A 24,799-nucleotide genomic window follows, 5' to 3' on the forward strand; every position below is an offset into this window, starting at 1 on the left:
GGTCAGCCAGACGTTGCAACGACACGTCCCTTTCAGTACTCTTCACCATCATGTTGTGACCCTTTAAGACAGGATAAGTCTGTGTTGTTTGCACAGTTTCACAAACCTGTCTGGCAAAGCTGAGGGCCTGAAGAAACTCAAACTATGTGGCAGGATTGCACAGCACACGTATAAATAGAGAGGGCCTTAAAACAGGGCTCAGGAAGACTGAATTGTGTTCCTGGTATCATCAGTCCTGCTGAGTGACCTTGACAGTCACTTCAGTCCCTCGTACTTCAGTTTCCTAAACTGTAAAATGTGTCTTACATTCCTGATGGCTTCTTGGTAAAGATTTTTGAGCTCTGCAGGTAAAAAGCCCCCAGAATTGTATAAACTAAGCAGCCTCCCTCACACCACTGCTTACTGTGGAAATTACTGTGTTATTTTCTTGAGGGGAAAGAAAGGGACGGAAGTCTCAGCGAGAGGTCATCTGATGAGAAAATCCAACCCTAGTGAGCAGACGGGGAGCTTGGTGTTTGTCCCCCCTAAGTTTTATTGCCTATAAAAGAAATGCCTGCCTCTGTGCCGAGTTCTCTCTAGTCACTGGGGAGAAATGGGTGTTCCCAGAGCTCATCAGTATGGGCATCTAACACACACGAGGGGATTTATGCCATGGGACAGTGTGTCTCTGCTGACTACAGAGAATTGAAGGTATCTGCGTTATAGATGAATTGTAACCGGATGAGATGAATCCCACCCAAAATTACTACAGTAGAGAAATTGGGTGTTCTCCAAATATTTTCTAACATAGGAAACGTCTTCCCTTTCCAGCCAGCTTTGACTGATTACCAGTCTGAGGTCTTGGTATTGCTAAAAGCCAGCTGCTTTATCCCGCTGGGTGTTAGGAACTTTAACCCTACCTGCTATTTAGATAACCCCAAATCTTGGTTTTACAAAGCAAAGGCTTTGAGAGACTTCAGAGGGCAGGGTGGGTTTTACAACCAGCGAAGCAGGAAAATCTCATTGCCTCCCTGAAGCTCACCATTCCCTCGATCCAATTAGTGAGGCTGTGCTGTGAGGACCTCCTGGGAGACAGCAGCCCACTGAGTGGTCACCACCATCCTCATACCAAACTGGGACAGTTCACTCCAGGTGGGAAGACACCAAGTGGGAGTGGAGAAATAAACTGAAGGCAAAGGGGAAAAGCTGTTTAATTAGCCCCTTTCCAGGCTGCGTTGCTTTGTCTTTGCAGTGCATTTGAATGTGTGGCTGTTTGCCTTGCAGAGGGATGCCCTGGCTTGTGTAACGGCAACGGCAGATGCACTCTGGACATGAACGGCTGGCACTGTGTCTGCCAGCTGGGCTGGAGAGGAGCGGGCTGCGATACTTCCATGGAGACAGCATGCGGCGATGGGAAAGACAACGACGGAGGTAGGACATGAGCACATGTGATATGTCAGGCTTCGCAGAGCCTATAAACCTTGCACAGTGAACAGTCAGCTGGGCTTGATTCTGCAGGGCAGATTGTTTTTTGACAGCTGGTGGAGAACAGACAGCAAAGTCTGCCAGGCTGACTCAGCCAGAGTGGATCTGAATTCAAATAAAATGGATTTGGGCTTGGGGTGCCAGGGCTGAAGAGGGACATTTGTTTATCCTCAAATCAAGTCCATATACCAGAGAGCAGGCAGAGGCTATGCACTCGTCCTGTCACTCCACCCCAGCCAGGCTGCTCAGCAGTGGCACGATGGGACCACCTCAGACAGCAAACGCCCCGACTGTTCGAACTTTGGCCTCGCTGCCTGAGGTTTTCATCAAGGCTCTCTGGTAGGTCACTACTGACTTGGGGTGGATGTTTTGCAGAAACTTAGAGGCTTCAGTGACTGATCCCCATGCCCACAAGCCATCCAATCCCTCTTGAACCGTGTTTTATTGATTACAGTTCCATATGTAATGATGTCAGGCATGTGAATAATAGCTCTGTGTAATGCAAACTTAATATTCAGAGTTATCTCATTACAAAGGAAACCCTGGTGCAGTGTGAAGGTTTGAATTAGAGGGCAGGAGATGAGATATTAAATTTAAGGCATAAGGGAGACTGCATAATTTGTTTTGTTGTCACTCAGCAAAAGGCTTTGTAAACCACAAGTCTGGGCCAGGACCCAGACCGTGAAGTGGAGACTGCATTTTGCAAGCCTCTGTTTTATCATATTCACAAGAACAGTACAGTTAAAAAAAAAAAAAAAAAAAAGCCAAGCCAAGACTGTGATTATCTGCTTCAGAGCAACTGGGATTCTGATTGAATATTTAAAATACTTCTGCACATCTGGCATGGCAAATGGACCAAATTATCCCTTTAGAAAAGACGGAAAAAATTGGAGAACCGTACAAAGAGTACACACTATAAAACAAAGGTTGCTTTTTGCCTCACATGAAATTGAGTATCACTGTACTCGTCTTTCCTATTTACAGCTGACACAGAACAGCAATAAAGTTCATCACATCAGATGTGTAAAAATATGGTAAATAGAGCCAAGGATAATCCCAGTTTCCATGGAAAAAAATAACCAACAAAAACGCTGTGAAGTTTTTAGAAAGAGAGAGAGGGAAAAAAGAGTAATTCAGCGTAACATACAATGTAGACCACATCTGTATTACATCAAAAAGAGCATGACCAGACTCTGAGAAGGTTGGTGGAACACCGTCTCCTCGTATCTCCTGGTTCAAGGTGCTAATGTTGTAACTGGGTTACCCTCACCTTGAAACGAGCCGTTTGTCACCTTGCTAGCCTGCAGGACAGCAGATGTAGATGGGAGAGACAATAGGCACCGACATGTTTACAAGTTAGTGCACATCAACTGCTAACATGCATTTGGTGAACTTGTGTGGAGCAGTGGTGTACACAGGTAGAGCAGAGCAACTGATAGGTTGTAACATACTGCCTTGTGACAGCTTACTCATGTGTCAGAGCCCACAAATGAGTGTTGACTTTACTCTTGGTACACTAAAAAAAAATACATGTACCTGGTGTGCATTACAGTTTACAAATAATCCGTGTCATACACTATGCTATTCCTGTGATTTTGCTCCATTACTGCTAAGGACTCTTCTTAGCTGGGAAGTGGAACAGTGGAATACGTTTACCTTCTTGACTTGATTTTTATACATTTTTATGGATCATTTGTATTTGTAGGCTCAAATCTAGAATTTCAACCCCTGAGATGTAGGAGCATCAGCAGCGGTGCAGCATTTCTGCTTTGAAGCCTGAGTTCCTTGTTTAGCACAGGGATTCAAATATAGTTACATGGATTCATGAAGAAAGGATGATTCTGGACCTATTTCCTAGTTTTTATGATGATTTCTGTAGCAAGACAGCTGAAGACATTTGTAGAATTCTATGGAATAATTTAGGTTGGAAGGGACCTCCAACAGATTTCTAGTTCAACTCCCTGCTCAAAGCAGTTCTAATTACATCAGGTTGCTCAAGGCTGTGTCCTTTCAACTCTCAAACACCTCCAAGGATGGAGGGAGATTCCACCTCTCTGGGCAACCTGCTCCAGTATATCACCATCTTTATAGTAAACTTTTTTCTCCTAATATCTAATCATAATTTTCCATGTTCCAGCTTAACGTCTGTTGCCTTTTGTCCAGCACCATCTGAGACATCCTAGAGTACCCCAGCTGGCTTCTGGCTTCCCGTTCACAATAGCTTGGATCTCTAGTAGAGCAAATGTATATGCTTCATGTGTGACAGCTGCCTTTGGATTTCTCATATATCCAAAGGCAACTCAAATGACACTAAGCACCTGTGTTTAGAAGCACAATTAAGACCATATTCGACGCAGACACTTTGTCACCACAAACATTATACCTTGGAAAACTGCTGCGCTTTGAAGAGCACTGAGGAGATGCAGGCCTGAACAGCCTCTTGAAAGAGTGTGTAGTATGTGTATGAGCACTATGGTTTCTCCCTCTTTTGGGATCCTATAACAGTCTCTGGAGTGATACATGCTCAGGGCTGGAGAAACGGGGTTTGTTTTGGTTCACCATAAAGGATTTCAGGGCAATTGCTGAATTTATCTTCATGTAGACATGAATGTAGGTAATGGAGATGGTAGTCCTTTCATGAAGCTTTAGAAGTCAAACATATGAGCTAGTCACCGCGGGTACCATCAGCGGAGAGAAATAGATTTAGGGCATCATCTCCTTGAGCTATTTCAGATATCACCTCATAGGTACCTACTTTTGGCTACTTTTGGTTGGTCACTGCTGCCCTTCGAGTCACTTTCTGCTCAGAGCAGCATCTCTTGAAGCTGAGACACCACGGTAGGGCTGTTCACTCTGCGAGGGTTTCACTCTGCCTGAGCTCAGCGGAAGCTGGTTCCCACACTGTGGTATCGGATGTCTGCTAATCAAGATCCCTGCAGCCGGAAATTCCTTGGGATAATGGGAGCTGAAGTCAGAATCTTTTTCATCATATCCCAGCCTAATCATACCCTGAGGGAGACGGGTACCAAATTACAGGGTGTGTTTGCCTCTTAAATCTGGAGGCTGTTCAGATAAACAATAACAAGCTAAGCAGAAGTCCCTCAGAGAGAGACTCAGTGAAATGTAATCTCCATTCAGGCTAGAAAAAAGGTGTCTTGGAGAGCAGTCCCCTCTCCACACCAAGTGTCATCTGTCAAAGCTAGCACTTAGGTTTCACACCCAAGTCCACTTTATTTACACTTTTAAACACAAAGCCTATCAACTTGAAAGGAGCTGTAGTAAGTAACCGAGAGCAGGTGATCATCCAGTATCAGTCAAGGGAAAACAGTGCAGTGAGAGAGCTTTAACAATCTGGGTAAAAGGCTAGGATTTCGCACATTTGACCTAAGAGGCCACCTGTATCACAACAAATGGGAGGTGTTTCCTTAAAACAAGCTGAGAAAAGTGGTTGTTGCCTCTCTTTGGCAGAAAATAACCTCTGTAATTCATGGCTGCAAACACTCAATACCTGAGAGTAGTCCTGTCTAACCCCACACTGAGTGCTTTGTCATGTGCTTGAAGAATAAGAAGTTTGAAAGTTTAAAATACCAAGAAAATTATCTTCTGTGACAAGTCCTAGAAGTGGACTTAATGGCATTTGACAAAGCCTTGAGAAGAGGCTGATATTCCATAGGCTAAATACGGGCTCCATTGCATTTGTAGACTCCTCTGTTAGGAACAGAATATACAGGAAAAATGGAGGGGGAGAGGAGAGGATATTCTTCACAGTCTCACAGATATGCTATTGGGCAGCAAAGCTGTGTTAACGATCTTTGCTCTGGAGAAATCATCTAAATATATGACTCCCTCCATATTGAGAACCAGAGAGTTGGCCATTTTTCCATTTACCTGTCTGGATACACCACACTGTCCTGGAACCATGAGAGAATTACAGATATTAAACTAAATTGCTCTTTTGGTCTAAAAGTTCTGTCTAATCAACACAGTAACTTCACTTGAGGGCCTTTGTTATTGTTTTGGGCTTTTCCAGAGTAGCCAAGTCTTCCAGAGAGGGTAAAGCTTGCTGTTTCTCCGGGAAGTGGAATTGACCACATCCTTCATTTCCTGCTGTGAACATTCCAGTTGCTAAACAGCTGCTGAACTCTGCTCAAAGTGAATCTACTTTACTTGTGAAAGGCAAGAGTCTTTCTCAGATGAAAAGTATGTCTGGAATATAAATGTTCCTAATATTATCTAACCACTCGTATTCATTAGAGGTTGATGTTCAGTTGTCTGTGTTATCTGCTGCCTCTTCCCAGTCTAAACACATTCAAATGCTTGTGTTAGTGATTACTGCATGATAATTTAAACAGATAGCTAGACAGATTAGATAGATAGATAGATAGATAGATAGATAGATAGATAGATAGATAGATAGATAAACTTACCGGTCGTATAAAGCTGGCCTATCCTGATGTATATTGCACACCATTACATGGAAGTATAGCAACTTCATTTTTCTTACATCACCTGGTCAATGATCTTCCTTTGGGAGTGAAGAAAATAAACCATCCTGTTCTATTTTTCTGCAAGAATTGTAGTAGCGAACCTTCTGCCCCTCACTTTATGTCTCATTTGTGACAGCTACATGCAATGCATTTAGTCTAGCACGAACACAGGGTTCCAATGTACATGTGGCTCCATTTCGCCTTTGCAAGTTCAGTCTGTGCTCCACCAGATGCTACCCCAGAGCTAGCAGGTGGAGCAATCCTTATGCTTTCCTTCTCTCTATCCTCCTGGGCCAGAACAACTAAAAGTTGCCTTAGTCTGCCAACCCTGGAGCAGTGAGCAGGTCAGAGCCACCAGGCTACTGCACACAGGATTTTCGCCTTTCCTTGCAGCCCTGACTATTAGTTATTGCTGCCACTAGAAACCAACTCTCACTTCAGGGACGACGTAATTCAGGAATGTGTTCTCTGAGACGAATCAATGCTGTTTGTTTAACTGTACCATAGCCCATTGGTGCAACTCCACAGAGTTATGCTTCGTGTCTTGCTTGCCCTATTCAAGGATCAGGTAGTGCTTGTAGTAAGGTGGAGACTCACATAATGCTTTGGGACAGCAGCATTTCAAATTCTTTGGCAAGAGAAATTTTGGCACTGCACACTGGCCTTCTTAACACCCATGTGTCCACCATCTGTCCACCACATGCCAAATAATGTGTTAGAGAGCTGGCAGGAGTCTGCAGTGCTCTTTACCAGTACACAGGGATACACCTGAAGGTAGCAGCAGGGTTGTAAAGGGAATTGTAAAGAATCCAGGAGAACCCCAGAACATAAACCTTTGTCTTCGCAAATGCTTGAGCTGCAGACAAGGTGATGGGGTACTTTCTGATATTTTCTCTTTCTTTTTGCACACTGTTGTGAACCTTTACTTCATGCCTGCAAGGCTTTTATAGCATGAGAAGATTGTCTCCTAGGCATGGTGTGGGAGCTGTCTGCTTCCTCAAAACCATAAAAAATGATGCATTAATATGCTAGCTACATTTACGAAGGGAAGTGTGGAGAACTGAACGCACCTGGGAAAACAGCCACCATAAATTAGCATTTACCGTCACATATAGATCCAGTCCAACAACAGGGTCATCTTGGAGGAACCACAAAGCACTGCTAAAAAGATGAGAAAGTCTGCTGTACCTGAAAAGATTGGCTAGCTGGTATAATTTGTTATAAATCACCCAGCTTTTCTTCCTCTATTTTATGATGACTGTTAATCAACCTTTCCTCAAGTAAGAGAACAAAATGACCGGTTCACATTTTCAGGTTTCAGCTCTTTGCTGATTCTGTATTGGACACTTGGGTATCACGGGCTGACGGTTATTGGCACTGGTGCTGTCAGGAGGGCGGTGTGAACCCATGCGATACAGCATCCAGAAGCAGGTGTTGGTTGTACCATTACAGAGGATGATGTGTTGTGAACTGAGGGTCTAGGAGTGGCTGTGGGTTGCCTTGACAGCTTGGGAGAGTTCCTGGTACTTTTGATCATTCTTAATGAAATGCCTTTGATTAATAGATTCAGAAAGAAACCAGGAAGGTGTCCTCTGTGTCAAAAGAAACCTACCGTTGTCTGCTGAAATCAGGGAAGTTACTCATGGGAAGGAGGCACTGATGGTATATAAGATGCAACATGAACCATCTTCAGAAAAGACAGGCTTGGACACACATTTCACAAAGCATTTCTGCACCTGAAAAGATGCTTAAACAGAGTTTGGGCACCAGTGCTCAAAGGAGAAATTCAGGAAAGCTTTAGCAGACCTGCTTTAGCACCTGAAGCAAACTCTTGCCTCCTCTGGGGCAGAAAGTCCCCTTAAAAACCTAAGATTTTGTCCTGAGAGTGCTCAGTGTGCATAGAGCGCATGTCTACTTTCCCCTTCACCAGGATTTGAGAAACATGCCTATATCTAAGTTGTCTGAGGCCACTTTCCAAGCCGTGCTCAGATGATTGCTTGAATTGCCTTGGATTCAGTCAACAAAATGTGTTAGGTTGAACTTTTCAGCAGTAGCTGAACACTTGCAGCACTTACCAGGAAAGCGAGAGACCTTGGTGACAAGGATATCTCAGCTCCTGAGGGTGTGCACCCATTGCTCCCACAAAAAATTTCTAAGCTCTAAGTCCCTTTGGCTCCTGAAGGAAGCAGTTTCAGGTACGGTACTGCATGACCATGGATCAGGTTAAGCAACCTACACTCACTGCCCTCTCTGAACGCTAGTCTCTCCTCTGCTGGGAAGGGCCCTCACAAGCCTTGCTCAACTTCATGAATTTCACTCAAAATATAGATTGCCTGGTTTCTGCGCTGCTTTGCTGGTTGTGTAATGTGTAAGTGCCTTTGTTAAAAGCCTGCCTGGAGAAAGGAAGAAACCCTTGAAGCCAGCTGCAACAACTATATTCTCCAGAGCAATGATGAGCTGGGGGATGCTGTGAACTTGTAGACTCTAAACACATTATTATAGCTCTGGTTTATGCCCAGCTAGTGGTGATTATCATGTGTTTTTCTGTCATTTCCTCCTTCCACTTCCCTTCTTTTTCTTTTCAGATTTTTTTTAAAGAAGAATGTAGCTCTGGATTAGGATGAAGTTTTTGCAGAGTGTTTCTGTAGTGACTAGCATTGCAGAGCTCTGCGTCTGCACTAGAGCCCAAGGACTCCTGTAATTCAAATACATGATTACTATTACACGTGGCTATATTATTTTGAACTTGCAAACATGTGCTGAGCACTTAGAGAAAGATGTGAGGGCAATTCCTTTCCCAGGCAGTCAGCACTCTAATTCAGCCAGGATACAACCAGTGAGAACTTTATTCAGGCAAAATCAAAACAGAGTAGGTGGGATAGAAAGAGCAAAGAGAACATTAATAGCTAACATGATCACGGGGGTTGACAGTCACATTGCTGCTGTTCCTTATGGTTTTGTTTTGTTTCCTTTTGATTCCTTACAGTGGGGCCAAAAGCTACAACTCTTTTGTTGAATAGGTAAAATTGTTCTCTGCAAAGCACTGGAGTAAAACCTACTTATCTCCTAAATCCAACTGAACTAAATTGAGTGTCAGTCCTCAGCTCAGGGCAGAACATTATTACCCCTGTAAACCTTCATCAGCACAAGCATTCACGTGAACAATAACTTGTGTTTTGTGCAGAAGTACTGAGCCATTCCTTTAGTCTCTGTTTCACCAGAGTTCAGACTAGATCTAGACGGGTAAAACCAGATTTGCTCAAGGGTAAGACTAACACTTTGTTAGCTTCACCTTTGAGCATCTGCATTTTAAACCCTCCCCATCCAAACTCTCTCAGTAATACATCCAAAAGCATCACAGGACATGACAGTGTCCCACAGAAAGTGATAATGTTGCCTGGTGAATGGCACAGAAAGGAAGGTGAAAGATAAAAACTGGATGACGTGAGAGACACAATTATTTGTATAATCAGTACATTTTATGCTTTCATTGGCAATGACTTTTTATAATTTTTCTTTCTGGTTTTGCTTTTCCTGGTACAGTTTCTCACAGAGGCTCTTCCCACTGCAGTCAGTAGCAAAGTCTCATAATCTTTAGCAGGAGCAATCCTTGAGTTTGTCATGTATGCTTTCCCAGATTTACCCCAATAACGCTCATTAGGCTCATCTCCTCCTGACTGTCTGTGTGTCATGGTCCACAGGATGCTCTCTGTGTCCAAACATGTCCATCCCTACCTGTGGCCTGCCTGTTCCAGCCTGACACTTGACATGCAGCACCTGTCAGAATCTGCTTAAACAGATAATAACACCTCTGGCTGAAGGTTATTTGCATTCTGTTGTTGATGTCAGCATGACGGATTTTTGTTGCAGCATCCCTAACTGTAGAAATGCTCAGTTATTCAATCTCAGCGAGCTAAGACGCTGCCCATTAAATCAGCCAACACAATTGTGGGGCCATGAAAAGTCACAGCTAATTTGAAATTTTATTAGCTCTCAGCTGATCTTGTTTACTGCAAAAGCAGTCTCTCAAAACCAGCCCTTTGCTTCTGTACAAAACTCTAATCCTTGACACCTTGCTGGCACTGTGTGGTGGTGGATGTGGGACTTGGAAGCTAGACTGCATGAGGCTTGAAAGAGGAATGAGACTGCTGTGGGATTTGTGAGCATTTTGCAGCCAGCAAGTGCAGCAGCAACCCAAAGAGTTCAGGGACAGTAGCCCCATTGCTGCTGGAGAGTAATTATTTTGCAGAATAGTAGTGGCTCTGAATGTGACAATTAGTTTTTGTTCTGGGGAGGGAATATGTCATGCTCATCTCATCGTAGTTTAGAAGTAAGCCAAAAGATCCGCCTCTCCTAATAAGCAGTGGTGTTCAATAGGCACACAGCTTTTCCTATCAGTTAGCAGCTGGTTGTGTGCTTTAGGATCTTAATCCATTCCTAGCAAAGGAGGCTTTCAGGAGCTGGAGAGTCTCAACATGAAGGCTTATGGGCAAGGAAGACAGTCACAAAACCCTTTTAGTTACTCAGCGCCTGCCTCGTCCTGCGTACTCGGGTGGGAAGGAGCATGTCCCATTTAACCAACCACCTGGCAGATGTGGTGCCGTATCAGCCTTGTTTCTGTCATAATGCACCTGGAACAGGTTCAGTTTATTTACTGTTTTCTTGAGAAGAAAATTACTTCTGGCTTGGATCCTGCTGCTTCTTATGTGATAAATACCAGAGAGCATGAGAGATGGTGATCCTGCAGCCCAGCTAAAGCTCCGGTGGGCAGAGTAAACAAGACACAGCCCTGAGTCATAGAATCACAGACTGGTTTGGGTTGGAAGGGACCTGAAAGCTCATCCAGTTCCAACCCCCCTGCCATGGGCAGGGACACCTTCCACTAGCCCAGGTTGCTCAAAGCCCTGTCCAACCTGGCCTTGAACCCTTCCAGGGAGGGGGCAGCCACAGCTTCTCTGGGCAACCTGTGCCAGTGTCTCACCACCCTCCAGTGAAGGATTTCTTCATTATATCTAATCTAAATCTACCCTCTTCCAGTTTAAAACCGTTACTCCTCATCCTGTCACTACTCTCCCTGAGAAACTGTCCCTCCCCACCTGTCCTGTAGCCCCCTTTAAGCACTGGAAGGCTGCTCTAAGGTCTCCCCGGAGCCTTCTCTTCTCCAGCTGAACAATCGCGACTCTGTCAGCCTGTCCTCCACACTGACCCCAGTAGCTCCAGATTTTCAAAACTTCTGCTTGGTTTGGGTGGCTGTATTTTTTTGTATGCTATTTAAACATCATAAAGTGCATGAGTTTCAGAAAGTGATGGGTCACAAGTACTGTTTGAAAGCCAAGTAGTTTTAGGTCATCTTAAATTTGGCATCCAGGTGACTATTTGTGGAAGGCAGTTACGATACTGACTGTCTCGTGAAACTCCTGAGTAAGGTCAGCATTCAGGTCTATTGTCATTATCTAATGTAGCTGTCCCAGTTGCTACAGTGAGAGTGTTTAAAGTCAGTTAATATCAGGTGTTTTCCAGATGGTATTAAGCAAGTGTCATGCTTGTTAGGCCAAGGTTCTGCTCCAAGAAGACACAGATAGCTTTAGCATTTAGTTCCTTCCATGAAGCAATGCTTGCATGGAGAACAGGCTGAAAATACATTGCAGATACAAATCTTTAATGAGAATTGTGGTTTCACTGAGTTATGCTGGCACTTCAGAGCCCTTTGGGACTGGAACAGATGTTTTGTGAACAGAAAGTAAAAAGACAGTCTCTGCTCCCAGAGAGTTTAAAGTCTAAGGTAGTGTTTGGAAGAGCTCACTAATGGGATTGGTGGATTTGCAATCTTTATAATGAAGGCAGAGCATCTTTCTAAAAACAGTGTTCCAACTCTACCCACCAGATACAAGCTAGATGCAGTAATCCCAAAGTAAAACTAATCTAGTGATATACGGAGCGCAGATTGTCTGATCAAAGTGGACTTGGTCCCCTAGACAGTAATGCCAGCTGAATAAATCACAGCTGCTTTATTCTCAGTGGCAGAAAATGAAGGTTTTCTGCTGAACCCAGTTCATTCTCCTTCCTGTCTGTCCCTCTCTGAAGGAAATGAGACAGGGCTCACCAGATGACCTCCAGAGGTCCTATCCAGTCTTACTTATTCTATGATTACATGAGACTTAGTGGAAGATGCAAATCACTGATCCCATTATTTACCAGATGTGGCAATGTCTTGCCAATGGCTCCCTTTTCACAAAGGCAGTGATTTGATTCACTAAGATTGTAAAGGGTATTTATTTCATGGCTTTATACAAAGGAGGTGTGACGAAAGAGTTTTATTTTTGGAAGGACTGCCAAAAGGACACGTGCATCCATATAGGAGGCATAAAATGTCTCAAAGATGTAAAAACTCTCATTACATGGAAATAATAAGTAACACAAGAGATGGCTTAAAATACGGCTCAGTGACAGATCTCCGAATTAATTTGTTAATTGAAAGGCATCTATGATTGAAGCTGTTTCTGAAGGGATCCCTTGGAACTGGATGTTGTATCCAACCCTATTCAGCATTTTCATCATTGTCTTAGAATGCAGTTTAAATCTCTCCTGGTAAAATCTTCTGGTCACCTAAAGCTTGATATGGTGGTAAATAGTATACCCAGATCATTTTGATACAGAGTGATCTGACTCGCATCGCTACAATGTCACACTCAAGCAAAATGTGTCTTAAGGCAGCAAATTGCAAGATAATACGCCTGGGAACAAAGAAAGCATGTTATACTTACAGGTTGGGAGACTCTTGAAAAGCAATGACTCAGAACAGGATTTAGAGGTCACTGGAGATAATTGTCTCAACATGAGTTCTCAGTACAAGGCCGTTGCTAAAAGGCTACTGTGAACCTTAGAAGTATGAAAACTCAAAACTTGGGAAGTGGTCTCTCTTCTGTAGCCAATATTTCTGCCACAGTTCTGTGTCCAGTGTTGGTGCCCACACATAACAGAAGATGTGAAATTACTGGAAAGAGATCAAAGAATGCCACACACACACAAAAAAAAATCCAGTGGCTGGAAAATAAACCTTATGCCTGAGCTGTTCAGAGAAAAGGTTTGGAATGGATTGTTGCTCTGTGTGGAGGGACTTGCGCTTGGAAAAGACATCAGAGCATGCAGGGCAGAAGGAAATATTGGTAACCTTGCAGACAAAGGCAAAACAAGTTCCAGTGGTGGGGTATCGGAGTTAGACAAATTCAACCTTGAAATAAGATGCAGTTTCCTGGCAGTAATTAAGCATTTGTATGGCTTACCGGAGGAAGTGGTGGACTCACTGTAATCATCTGTCTTTGATATATGAGATATCTTTCTAAAAGACAGGCTTTAATCCAGTTCTGGGGGGGAAAAAAGGGAACAATCTGTGTATATAAGAGGTCAGACAAACTGATCATAGTAATTTCTTTGACCTTAAAGCACATGAATTATTGTAATCCCTCTTTCAACCTTGCATGGAGATAATTCAGTAACATCTTTGGTCTCAGGTCTGAAGTGCCATGGTCATGTTATGGCTATATGTAGAGTAAGGGAGGCGCCACTTTTTAAAACCAAGAGTTGTATAAGCATGGCCATAGCTGCAAACTTGCTGTGCTCTGGGAGCTACCAGAGTTAAGAATCCACGCACAGATCATGGGTCTCTGTGGCTTTGCTGCTGCAAAACTTGGGGTGCAGAAGCCACTGGTCCCATGATCATCTCCTTCTGTTACCTCTCTTTGAAAATTTTGCAGAAAGTTCTAAGGAAGGTTCACCTTTATAAATTTCAAAGGTGTTTTGTATTATGACTTCGTATTGTTCTGTGAGGTCACACCTTGCTATATTTTCCTTTGCTGCTGGTGCTGGCTTCCCACATTATTTTTCTGTTTGATTATTTGGACCATTAAAGCATAAGTTTTATTTTGCTCTGATTTTATTTTCTATTAATCCATGCAGCTCCCTGAACGCCTTGCTCTTCATGGGTAGGGGGCTTCTGGCAAATGTCACTTTATTCTCACTCTTCTGATGGATCCAGTGAGAGATCTCAGGGCATGAGAAGTCATAGCTGTGTACAGTTTCATTATATCTTCTTACAATTCACTGTAGGGCACCACTTGGATCACTTGTAGACTGTACAATAAAAAACAACCAGAAAACAATATTCATGTGGAGGTGTCACTGTTTATGATCTGGTTTGTACCTTAACTCTTGCTGTTCTCCATGGCTCAGACAAAAATGTCCTTTACATTTTCTAAGTGAAAGAAATGCTTTGCCCTGAGACTGCTGTTGATACTGGAGGGAGTTGAGTAGCTAAACCCCATTTCAGCTCTTGAAGACCTTAATGACTTTAAGACAACCTCTCTGGTGTAATTACCCCCAGCTTATTCTGTACAGGACTGGAACACATTAGTTGAAAGTCATATCTGCAGATGAGGCCTCAGCATTCCCACCTGTACAAAACATTGTCCTGTGCATCTGTTCATCAAACATTTATCTACCGTTTCAAAAAAAAAAAAAAAAAAATTTCCTTGCTATCTTGCAGTTTCAGGTCCCAAAACACATTTCTGATGCCTGGAATAAAGACAGGGTAATGAAGAGGTATGGTACAGCTGGTTTGCTGTCCTCTCAGCAGAGTGTCTGTAGCCTTAGAAAACATTATTAATGTGTGGGAGAAAATGACAACATTTTATCTTGCTTGAAACTGTAGTCGATACAGTAACAATGCTGGTTTGTTGGTTTTTGTCTGTCTTTTCCATTTTTTTTTTCTCTTAGGTAGCTATGGATAAGCATATTGCATCTATGCAGGTCTTCACTCTGTGAACGGTCTCTCAAACTCCATCTGAGATTTGACCTTCCAGAATCCTACTGGCCTAATCGTCTGCAGCAAGTCATTTTTTTAATGGGCAAATAAAACGTAATTAGTTCTTTTTCATTATCACTAGTCATCAAGAGAAAAGGCAGATGGGTAGGTTTTGTGCCTGAGCTGATAAATTTTTGTGGCAATTTTGCAAGGAGTTATAAAGATGTAGAGATATCAGAACAGACAGAGGTAAGGATAATGGATGGGATTTTCAAAAGCACTTTTGCTAATCTGACACTGCTCCCATTATCATTAATGGCAGGTGCAGAGCACTTGTGAAAATGACTCATTGTGTGTGTGTGTGCACGTCTACATGGAGCAGATATTCATTGCACTTTGACCCACACATAGACTGGAAGCTCTGGGAACATTGAACAGGCTTTTTGTTCAGTTTTCTGTGTATGGGTAACCACATGAAATGATGTTGACAGTGATGTTTTATGGCACTAGAGTCTTCTGAGAATGGAACAGGTATAACTCAAGAGAATCCAAGTCCATGACATGTAAGCCATCGTAAGTACTAGAGCAACAATAACAGATCAGATTCTCATCCTATTTATATTACAGTAAACTCAAAGTTATGCCAATAACATTAGTGAAAGGACTTCTAATTCATACTGGTATAACTGGGATGAAACTGAAGCTCACAATCTGTAATAATGACAAACTGTCTTGTTTTAATTTACTGTTTCTTTGAAATAAAAAATACATTATCCTGACAACTCCAAATCTCATCCCCCTTCAGGAGAGACCTACCTCTCAGGACAGTGTTACTCTCCAAGCACATCCATTTCTTGCCTGAAATCGTTAGTAGGATGCTAGCTGTAAAGGTGTTTCTCTGATATATAGAGCTCCCAGCAACTACACTGAGACCAACCACTCATTTCACATAGGTCTTTGAACAGCCATCACATGGTAACAATTTTCATTCGCTATCAAACTGTCTTGCTTGAACTGATGAGTTGGAAGTGAAGGGCTCCGTATCCCATTACCCCAGAACAAAAACATCCAGTTCCCTTATCTGATTTAAAGATCCATCTCTACTACATGCTAACAACTTTTATTTCTAAATGTGATGCTTCATCAAACCTCTTCTGAGCTTTTTTTGTATTTCCTTTCCTGTCACCGCTTTTTACTAAGCTGTTTGCAATGAACAGTGGCATCTCAAAATGAACTGGGGTAATGCTGCTATGGCGGTGGGAGGGGAAGTAGTATTGTCTGTGCGTTTGATGACTTGACAGATATGCAAACCCTCATTTTACTAGAGCACGCCTGGCAAGCTTTTCTCATCTCTGTCCACTGCTTTTATTGTTGTTACTACTAATTTAGCAGTGCTGAAAGTACAAGATTTATATCCTGAGAGTTTAAGGTCATCTGTTACTCTGTGTCTGCATGGAATAAAAGTGACAAAGACCAAAAGAGACCGAACCCTCCCAGCAACATCTCCCTCACTATCTCATCTCTCTAGCCAGAATCTCGAGTGGGTTGCATGTACAGATCTCTCTGTACCCATGGTAGATACCATGGCTTTATTCACTGTTTACTCCTGCTGAAAGCAACCCTGATAGCTTTGGTACGATGCAATGTGCCCATGATTTATACAGGGAACAGGACCAGTGTACAGAAATCATTTGTATACTGACAGGAAAAAAAACACCTTTTGGGGCTCTGGAGTTATCTGAGTGACTGAGATGTGAAATGGCATATCCCAGAATTAACCTCAAAGATGCTTTTTTTTTAGGGTCTAATCTCACATGTATGTGTGTGGTTTCATATATTACATATTAATGCATATTAATGTTACTACTAATGCATATTTGTGGTTCTTTACTGTGGCTTTAAGGGAACATGCCTTATTCTGTGCAGGTGTAAATTGACATTTCTCTGTTGTGTGCACTGGAAAGAGTTCTTGCACTCTGAAGTCTACAACCCTACATATTACCATTGCTCTAAAATCTTCCTTACTCTTCTGCAGATGGCCTGGTGGATTGCATGGACCCAGACTGCTGCTTGCAGCCCCTGTGCCACATCAATGCGCTGTGCCTGGGCTCCCCGGACCCCTTGGATATCATCCAGGAGACACAAGCCCCCGTCTCCCAGCAGAGCTTGCATTCGTTCTACGATCGGATCAAGTTCCTGATCGGCAAGGACAGCACTCATGTCATCCCAGGAGACAATCCTTTTGAAGGAGGGTAAGTGAATTTTGATTCCGTAAGAGGTAAAGCGTAAGCCACTTGCCCATCTTAAGACATTGAATGACAGCAAGATGCAGAACATGGAAATTGTCTAAGGGAAGTAGATATCTAATGAATTTTGTGACTGATGTAATTCTGCTGACTGTCTCCTCATCTGCAATGTCCTGCCAAGCAGTAAGACAAGATGCTTCTCTCCCAGTGCTCATGGGCTGTTGCATCTTTCCTGCCTTCTCTTATTTCCAGGAATGAAAGCCACCCATTCAGCAGGGCTCTTCTAGTTCAAGTGACTGACATTTTCCAGAAGTACCTTGTAAACAGCAATGGCAGACCTTCTTCCACTGACAGAGCCAAAAGAGAGGGAAACTAGAATGGTATTTGCAATCTACAGTGTGACTATCAGAGACCTCAAAAGCACTGAAGAAAATCTTACAGCCTAGGGAGAGCTATTAGAGTGATTTCCGATATGAACGATCACTTGAATATAGGTTGGTTTTAATGCTGAGACATTCTTTATCACTGCAATCATCAAGAAACAGGAACTGGCAAAGAAATATTATACAGTTCACTTCTGTGACTGCATCTCAGCCATTTGTTTAAGTACATTCCTGGCTGTCAGGGGAGGTCATCCCTTTAAAATCATGTGCTTATAGCAGGACACCATAATACATATCCTGGCGTGTCAGATTCTTAGATCATTCAGTGTCTGCCCTGAATGTTGCCTTTCAGAGGTGGTGACCCTGAGCCAGGAGGTGGTTCTCAGCACTTAGGTTTGGACTCTGTTGAATTCCACCCAGTCATTAACTGTTTACTTTCAGCTTTCCCACACACAGCAGTGAATAGGTTTGCACTAAAACTCTCGTGTTTGTGCGAGTATTTTATTTCAGCACTTGCATCTCAGCAGGCCCCTCAGGCCCTTCTGGGTCTGACATAATGCTTTTCCATGAACAGACATTGCCAACATTCCTTGGGTACCACCTCCCATGTATTGCCATCTCCGGTGGTCTACTGGCTGACCTCAGACATGAACCACTTAGAAGCACACCAGTGTCAAGGAGTTAGGCTGATGTGATAGTTTCCCTGATTTGTCTTGCTGCCAAGCCCTTCAGAGTCCAAGAAAGCTGACAGGAGTGATTCAGATTAAGGCCAAATACTCATTATGTCACAAACTGTTATACTTCGTCAGCATTCTGAAGATTTCAGGTTCTGGATACAGAGCAGTTAGCACAGCGAATGCTCTGCTGTCAGTTGTTGTGATTTGTTGCTGTAAAATCAGTCTTCGGAATATAAAATAGATTATATGCACAATTTCATTTTTCTGATATATTTAGGGTTGCAATTCCTCAACTGAGCTCACAGTCAGAAGCCTTTCCACAGAGGACTCTGGTATCAGGTCCATGTGTATCCATTCTGATAGGTAGAGAGTTTTGTTAGACACGTGTCCATGTTTAATGAACTTTTCCATACAATGAAGAATTCCAGGAGTCTTCATACATGTGTGAGTTAAAAAAATTGAAACTTCTCTTTAAAGGCTGCTTGCATTCAGCAGCATACAGAGGTGGGGGAAAATAATGGTAATTTCTCATTTATACAGTGCATTTGCTTCTGGGAGTGCCAGTAGAGGACCAACAGAAAGACTGTGTCATTTGGGGTCACATAAACTCCTACAAGAGCTACACGCGTTCCACAGATCTGATGACAGATCTCTATGTAGGAAGGAATTACTAACCATCTGTAGACGTCCTGCTAAAGAAAGATTTGGGATTCAAAAGGAGCACCTGCTAACAGAAATGTTTATCTGGCATATAGATTACTAGAGTGAGGGAATGCAAAGATTCAAATCAATAGGGAGGGTTTTAATGATTGCTTTTCATTAACTGCAGTGGAACTAATAAATGGGGCTCCTTGTTCCGTTTAAGTTAACACAAAGAATTATGCAGAGATAGCAATGATTTATGAGGTTGCCATTCTTAAAATATCAGCACAGGGTGTGTATCACTAAATATGGTCTACAGATATGTCACCTCAAGCTGTGATTGTATTGCATCTCTCAAGTTAAATATCTTGACTCATCACAAGAGCGGTTTCAAGTAACAGTGAAGGACCTCAACAGAAGGCATATTTTCCCCTGAGACAGCACCACAGCACACAGTCCAGGCTTATCGGTCTGTTGGGTTGCTAAAAATGCCATTACTCTTTTGGGATCTTAAAAGACATCATGCGTTCCTGTTAGTTCTTAAAGATCCTATAGTTCTGGATAAACTCAACCATTGCAAGTGTTTTCTGCTCACTTGGCTTCTCTTCGTAGTTTCGATTGTCTGTTTTCACCGCCTAGATAGCTGAACCTTTAAATAGCTGTCTCTTGTCACCCTGGTAATGGCAGTGCTTCAGCAGTGGTCAGACAGCGACCGCTCCGCGGAGGAGTGTGGGCTGGGACTGTCTGGGACCCAATTAGTCTGGGCAAATGAGACTGACTGTGTGGATGTGCCCTTTCTCGCTGTTGAATCTCCTCCAGTTGCTTTTACGACAGACAGGTGATAATATCCCTCTTATCCATGGAACTGCTCAGTGTCTCCGTGAAGATCACAGCAGCAGCTGGGGGGCAAGATGAAGCATTTTCATCTCTCCTTCCAGCCGCTGGCTTAATAGTTTGTCCAACAGGAGGGAGGGCGGGAAACCTTTCTGTTCTGATGGAGGGCTCCAGCATCCTGACTCAGGACAGCCCTCTCCTTCAATTGCTGCTGCTGTGATTCATGAAGCTGTCTCCTTCTTGGTGTAGATCAGGACTGTAGATTGCTGGGCATGGAACATCCTACATCCTTATGTCCCGGCTCCATCATCATCATGGGATAGGATTGGAGGTGGGTCCATGCCACGTGCTGCGAGCAGCTCCCCATGAGCAGGCAACACAGAGGTGATGTGGACCTCTGTGTCCTGCGTGTCTGATGTCCTGCAGAGCACTCTCATCATTCAGATCAGGAACCACAGGCTACTCCTCAGGGCTTTACCAGGTCATGGCCGGCTGATTATCACCCCTGGGGGAACTACAACACATTTGCATTCCTCTATGGCCTGTGCAGAAGTGGCAGCAGTGTGAAGGAGATGACTGAATATCCATGCAAGATATTTCCTGGGTTTCAGAAACGCAGCTTAGCTACCCTTTAGAGAGAACAGCAGTGCAGATCACCTAATGGATACAAATAAATGAATGCCTCGTGACAGCTAGCCTTTGAGTGAATTTATTATTGAATTACACTCCAGCTTTTTAAGAACAAGCTGAGCTGACAAGCTCTCTCACCACTGCAGAAGAAAAAGAAAGACAATGATAAATTACCCTGATGGATAAAGGTAAAGACCTTGTCTCCTCCAAAATACCAGCAATTATATATTATTCATGTTTGGGAAGAAAAAATAATTATTGCCTATATTGAAATGAGTGTTTATGATGATAAAGCAAGTAGCTAAATTAAATTCTGAATGCACAGAATGTCTTTTCACATCATTTTGATGAACAGATAACAAGTACTCTTCTGCTACTTGATCGTTCTTGTATTGATTTTGAAACCACTTACTCTTGCTGTTTGCTTTGTATTTTTAAGCCATTCTTAGTTGTCCATCACCATAAGGAGCAGCACAAGATGCAGTGGTGTCAAGTTGTTGACTTTCAAGTAGGACACCTGATATATTTGTTCTCTCTTGAGGGACAGTGTCAGAAAATTGCAAGAACGGGCTAAAGTCCTGATCCACAGAGTCTTTTATGTTAAGTGTTGTCATAGGATTAAAGTACCTCAGAAAACCATGTGCAGAATTGGCATTTTTTGTAAAGAATATTTGAAAATAAATCAGATGATTTTTAAATAGGTGTGTTTTATAGCCCTCCTTTTTTGGGACAGGTCGTATATATCTACTTGCTGCCAGCAATATTAACACATCCCAATTACATGGGCAGCTAGAAATAACCAGCTGAGTTATAAAGATGCATCAGAGAGCAGGATCTGGTATCAGCTGCAAGGGTAGTTAGTTAGTCCCTTATTGCCCTCAGGTCAGTAGTCTAAGTACAAAAAGTTGTTAGTTTTCATGGTTTAAAATTCTGATCAGAATTAAATTTGCACATTTCTTTTTCCACTACTGAGTCACAAGGTGTATAAACATGTCACTCCACCTCCTTGGGTCCCTCACTGTCTGCCAGGCTGTACAATGTACCTTACTGATCCAGCTGGGGAGGGTTACGCAAGCACCGCTAGATGCTAAGATAGACAGGTATGCTGTAAAAGTATGTGTGCACTATTTTTCTATAAATAAATAAATGGATGGTTTTTATTGTCAGAGTTAAACTGCATTGATCCCAAGCCCCATCAAAACCAGAATTGTGAGTATTGATCATGGCCAAAGAACAACTAAGAGAACAGGGGAGGATCAAAATGGCTTTCAAACTGTTTTGGTCGTCCATCTGGCTCAGTTCTGAGTGATTTTGAAGAATATTACAATGATATCTCCGTATCCTTGAAGGAAGATGTTCAAAACACCTTCTCTTTTCCTTTCACACATTTCTTCCCACACCTGAGCTGTGGGTTCACCACAGCAGATCTTCCTGAGGTTTCTTCACAGGGAAGCCAAAGTGTTCTGTCTGTTCTGTACTCTTCCCTCAAGAAAAGTGTGATTTTGATACAGCAAAGTAAGAAACACTTCTTTTCTAGCCAAAGACAAAGTTTGAAGTCAAAAAACCCAAACTCTTCAGGTGTGGCTTTCTGCAGATGATTTCTCCCAAGATGGCTGGGCCACCCCGTGGCTCTGGCCCAGCTCCAGCAGGATGCGGCTCTGTTGGGCTGGCACCAAAATGCGGGGGGTGAGATGCACCCACGGAACAGCAGGCACCCCAGGGGCAATGCAGGAGCTTGGGGAGCACAGCAGCTCCACGGGTTAGGACAGCTTTGAAAGATAAACGCTGCATCTGTTTGAGACTATGTCATAGATATTAGACACTATCCAGCGTTCCTGAGAGCGAGCCCTCATGGCACCTACATTAATGGGAAGGGGATCATATTTTTCCATATCTTAAACCAAGCTAACACAGCACCTCTTAAACCCTTTCCTCCCAGCATTACTGTCTTCCAAAGACATCATTCTGCTTTTGTTGCTTTCTTCTTAAATGAACTACTTTTTAGCTACAAATCATAGATTTTTGAAATATAGGAGAGTAACAAGGAATTTTCAGTGACGTAGTAATTATTCCTTTTAAGCACAAGGAAGCATACTTTTAAAACTTACCTTTTTGGTGTACAGAGTGTATATATATTATTTTTCAATGCTTGCCTTTTTCTTTTGACTTTAAATTACATAGTATGGCATTATTTCAGCTTAAAGTGATTTTGAGTTGAGCATGGCATTATTTTCATATAATAAACTAATGCAATATATGCAGCTACTTACTTCCACTTTGTGGAATTTGTACCCACAGCACTCTATGAAAGCAAAGTTCCTATCCATTTTTATGTTTCTTTCCATAACATAGATAATGTAATCATAATGTAATTGCATTCCCCTTTCACAAGTAGAAGGAAGTCCTGCGTACAATCATTAGAGAAACTGGGGTGCAGTTTTTAACCAATATTAAAAAAAATTGGATGTTTATTACCAGGCACAAACTCTTGAGTAGGATCTTCCTAGTGTGATTTGGGCATGATTCTAGAATCAGGCAAAGCATCTGATAGAAATGCTGCACCATCCTGGACCTGGGATTAAAAGGTCTCAGGCGATACCTGTGTACCCAGGAGCTCTTGGAGCGTGCAGAAAGTAAAACTCAAGCCTTCAAACTCACAAGCAGAAAACCAGAACTCCTAATGAGTTAAGTACCTCCTGGATTACACAGGTACTGGTGTGTACATTTGGTTTTAGGAGTCTAAACTGTGGTGTAGATGCTGATGCATTCTCTTGGATCTGGCATGCAGATATTTGATTAATATTCAATATTCAAGGTACGTTCCTCTGAAAAAAGAGCAGCCCACATGCCCATTGTTTTACATTACATGTTGATGGACATGTCTGGCGTGATAGCTGTGAGCTGAGTCAGTTGCTGCATTCAATATAATAACATCACCAGAAACTGCATATCCTGTTCAATGGAGAGATTTGATTATTTCATTACTGCATAAGGCTTCTTCAAATTAAATACCAGCTCACTGTTGTAACGATTCTCATGTGGGTCACTGGCATGTACATTCCGCGAAAAGCTGGAGCTTTCTGCCCCAAGCTCATTGCTGCCTCACCTCTGCAGAGGTTTGCTGACCCCAGACCAGACTGGAGAGCTTCAGCATCCCTCAGCCAGCTCTGCAAAACCTCCTTTCTCATTTTAAATTGCAGGGGAGACTCGTGTGAGCTGATCCTGTTGGCTTTGCACTGATGCGGCAAAGTTCTGCCTTGCAAGATCAGCTTTGGGGCAGTCGCCTCTAGCTGTTGGATGCTAACAGCTGAGTCCAAGTATGGCTTTCAATCATTTCAATATATCAGGAAGAGTCTGTCCTTTGAGTGTGACATTTACTTGCTAAATTGGTTAAAACCTCCTACATAACAAAGCAGTTTTAAAATCCTAATCATAAAATCTTATATATTTTATTGAACCATTTTTTTTCCTAATTCCTTTGGCTCATTACAAAGCTATCAGACAGATTATATGTAGTTAAAGAACTTTCCCTATGATCATCAAAAAGAGAGCTCATTTTATAATTAACCTCGAAATAATGTATTTTTCCTGCTGTTCTGCTCAATTTTGCTTTCATGGTGTCTCAAATTCAATGGAAGGAATTGCTTTTATTTTGGGTCTTCTGCAGAGCTGAATATGTGGCCACAGCTTACAAAATAAATACCAGATGTAAAATACTATAAAAATACAGAACTAAGTTCTGCAGGCATTTTTTGTGAAGACTTGGCATGAATACTTTATTCATCTCTGAAAGTTATTGCACTATAAAGTCTTTACCTCTCATAGAAATAGTGGTTACAGGATCACTTCTGAAAAATTACGAAATGAGCGTAATTCAGTATTAGGTGGAAAAATTATCTTGTGCCTCACAAGCTACTGAACGCTTGACTTAGATTTTACAGACCTAAAAAAACAGGAGTGGGATTCTGTTTCTTTGAGATCTCGTGCAAAGCAAGAGTGTTTCTTTGGTTGTACTGGAGTAAAGGAGAGAATCATCAACTTTTAAAGCATTACTTAGTCAACCACATTGTGAACAAAAGGATTCTTCGTTGAAACTTTGCAGTAAAGCACAGCCCAACTTTATTATGCATTGCATTTCCTATAAAACTGTTATAAAATACTTTCACTTAAATAGTATGGTTGGAGCCAGTTTTATAATTTCAGAGACCAACATCAGTGTCTTTTCCTCTTTATTTCCTATTTGTTGAGCAGCCTTCCTGAATCCCTTATCCTCCCATTTTCCCATTATAGCGCAACTGAAAAATCCGGGGATGCAAAAATAGTGAGTCAATGAGGCATAGAGACCCAAGATGTTTTGGATGGCAGAAGTGGCATCTCTTTCCAACAGTGACCAGATTGCTTGGCAGATCAGAGAAGAAGATTGTGCTTTCATAAAGAGAAAAAGGACACACATTGAGTAGGTGAATAAGGTCCAAATCTTAGGAGAAGTTTTCAAAGCAATAGGGGCCTGAATCTTTCAGGAATGGAGCCAACAGGGAATTGTTTTGAGACCAATGATCATTCCATCGTGGGTTTTTTGGAAGTGGTAAGTGGTCCTCAAAAGATAATACATTTTGTGACTAAACTGTCATGAAAT

At 42.4% G+C, this 24,799-nt stretch overlaps 1 protein-coding gene across 1 annotated transcript in view; it reads left to right on the forward strand.

The window, feature by feature from the left end:
* The window catches only part of TENM4 (teneurin transmembrane protein 4), a 508,662-nt gene that overhangs the window by 391,219 nt on the left and 92,644 nt on the right, over nt 1–24,799 (forward strand). The window contains exons 15-16 of the mRNA XM_074860410.1: nt 1,264–1,410; nt 16,787–17,003. Of these exons, the coding sequence (XP_074716511.1) occupies nt 1,264–1,410; nt 16,787–17,003 (364 nt within the window). The remainder of the gene's footprint in view (nt 1–1,263; nt 1,411–16,786; nt 17,004–24,799) is intronic.

This window comes from Strix uralensis, chromosome 2 (genome assembly GCF_047716275.1).
Source record: "Strix uralensis isolate ZFMK-TIS-50842 chromosome 2, bStrUra1, whole genome shotgun sequence".
NCBI lineage: Eukaryota > Metazoa > Chordata > Aves > Strigiformes > Strigidae > Strix > Strix uralensis.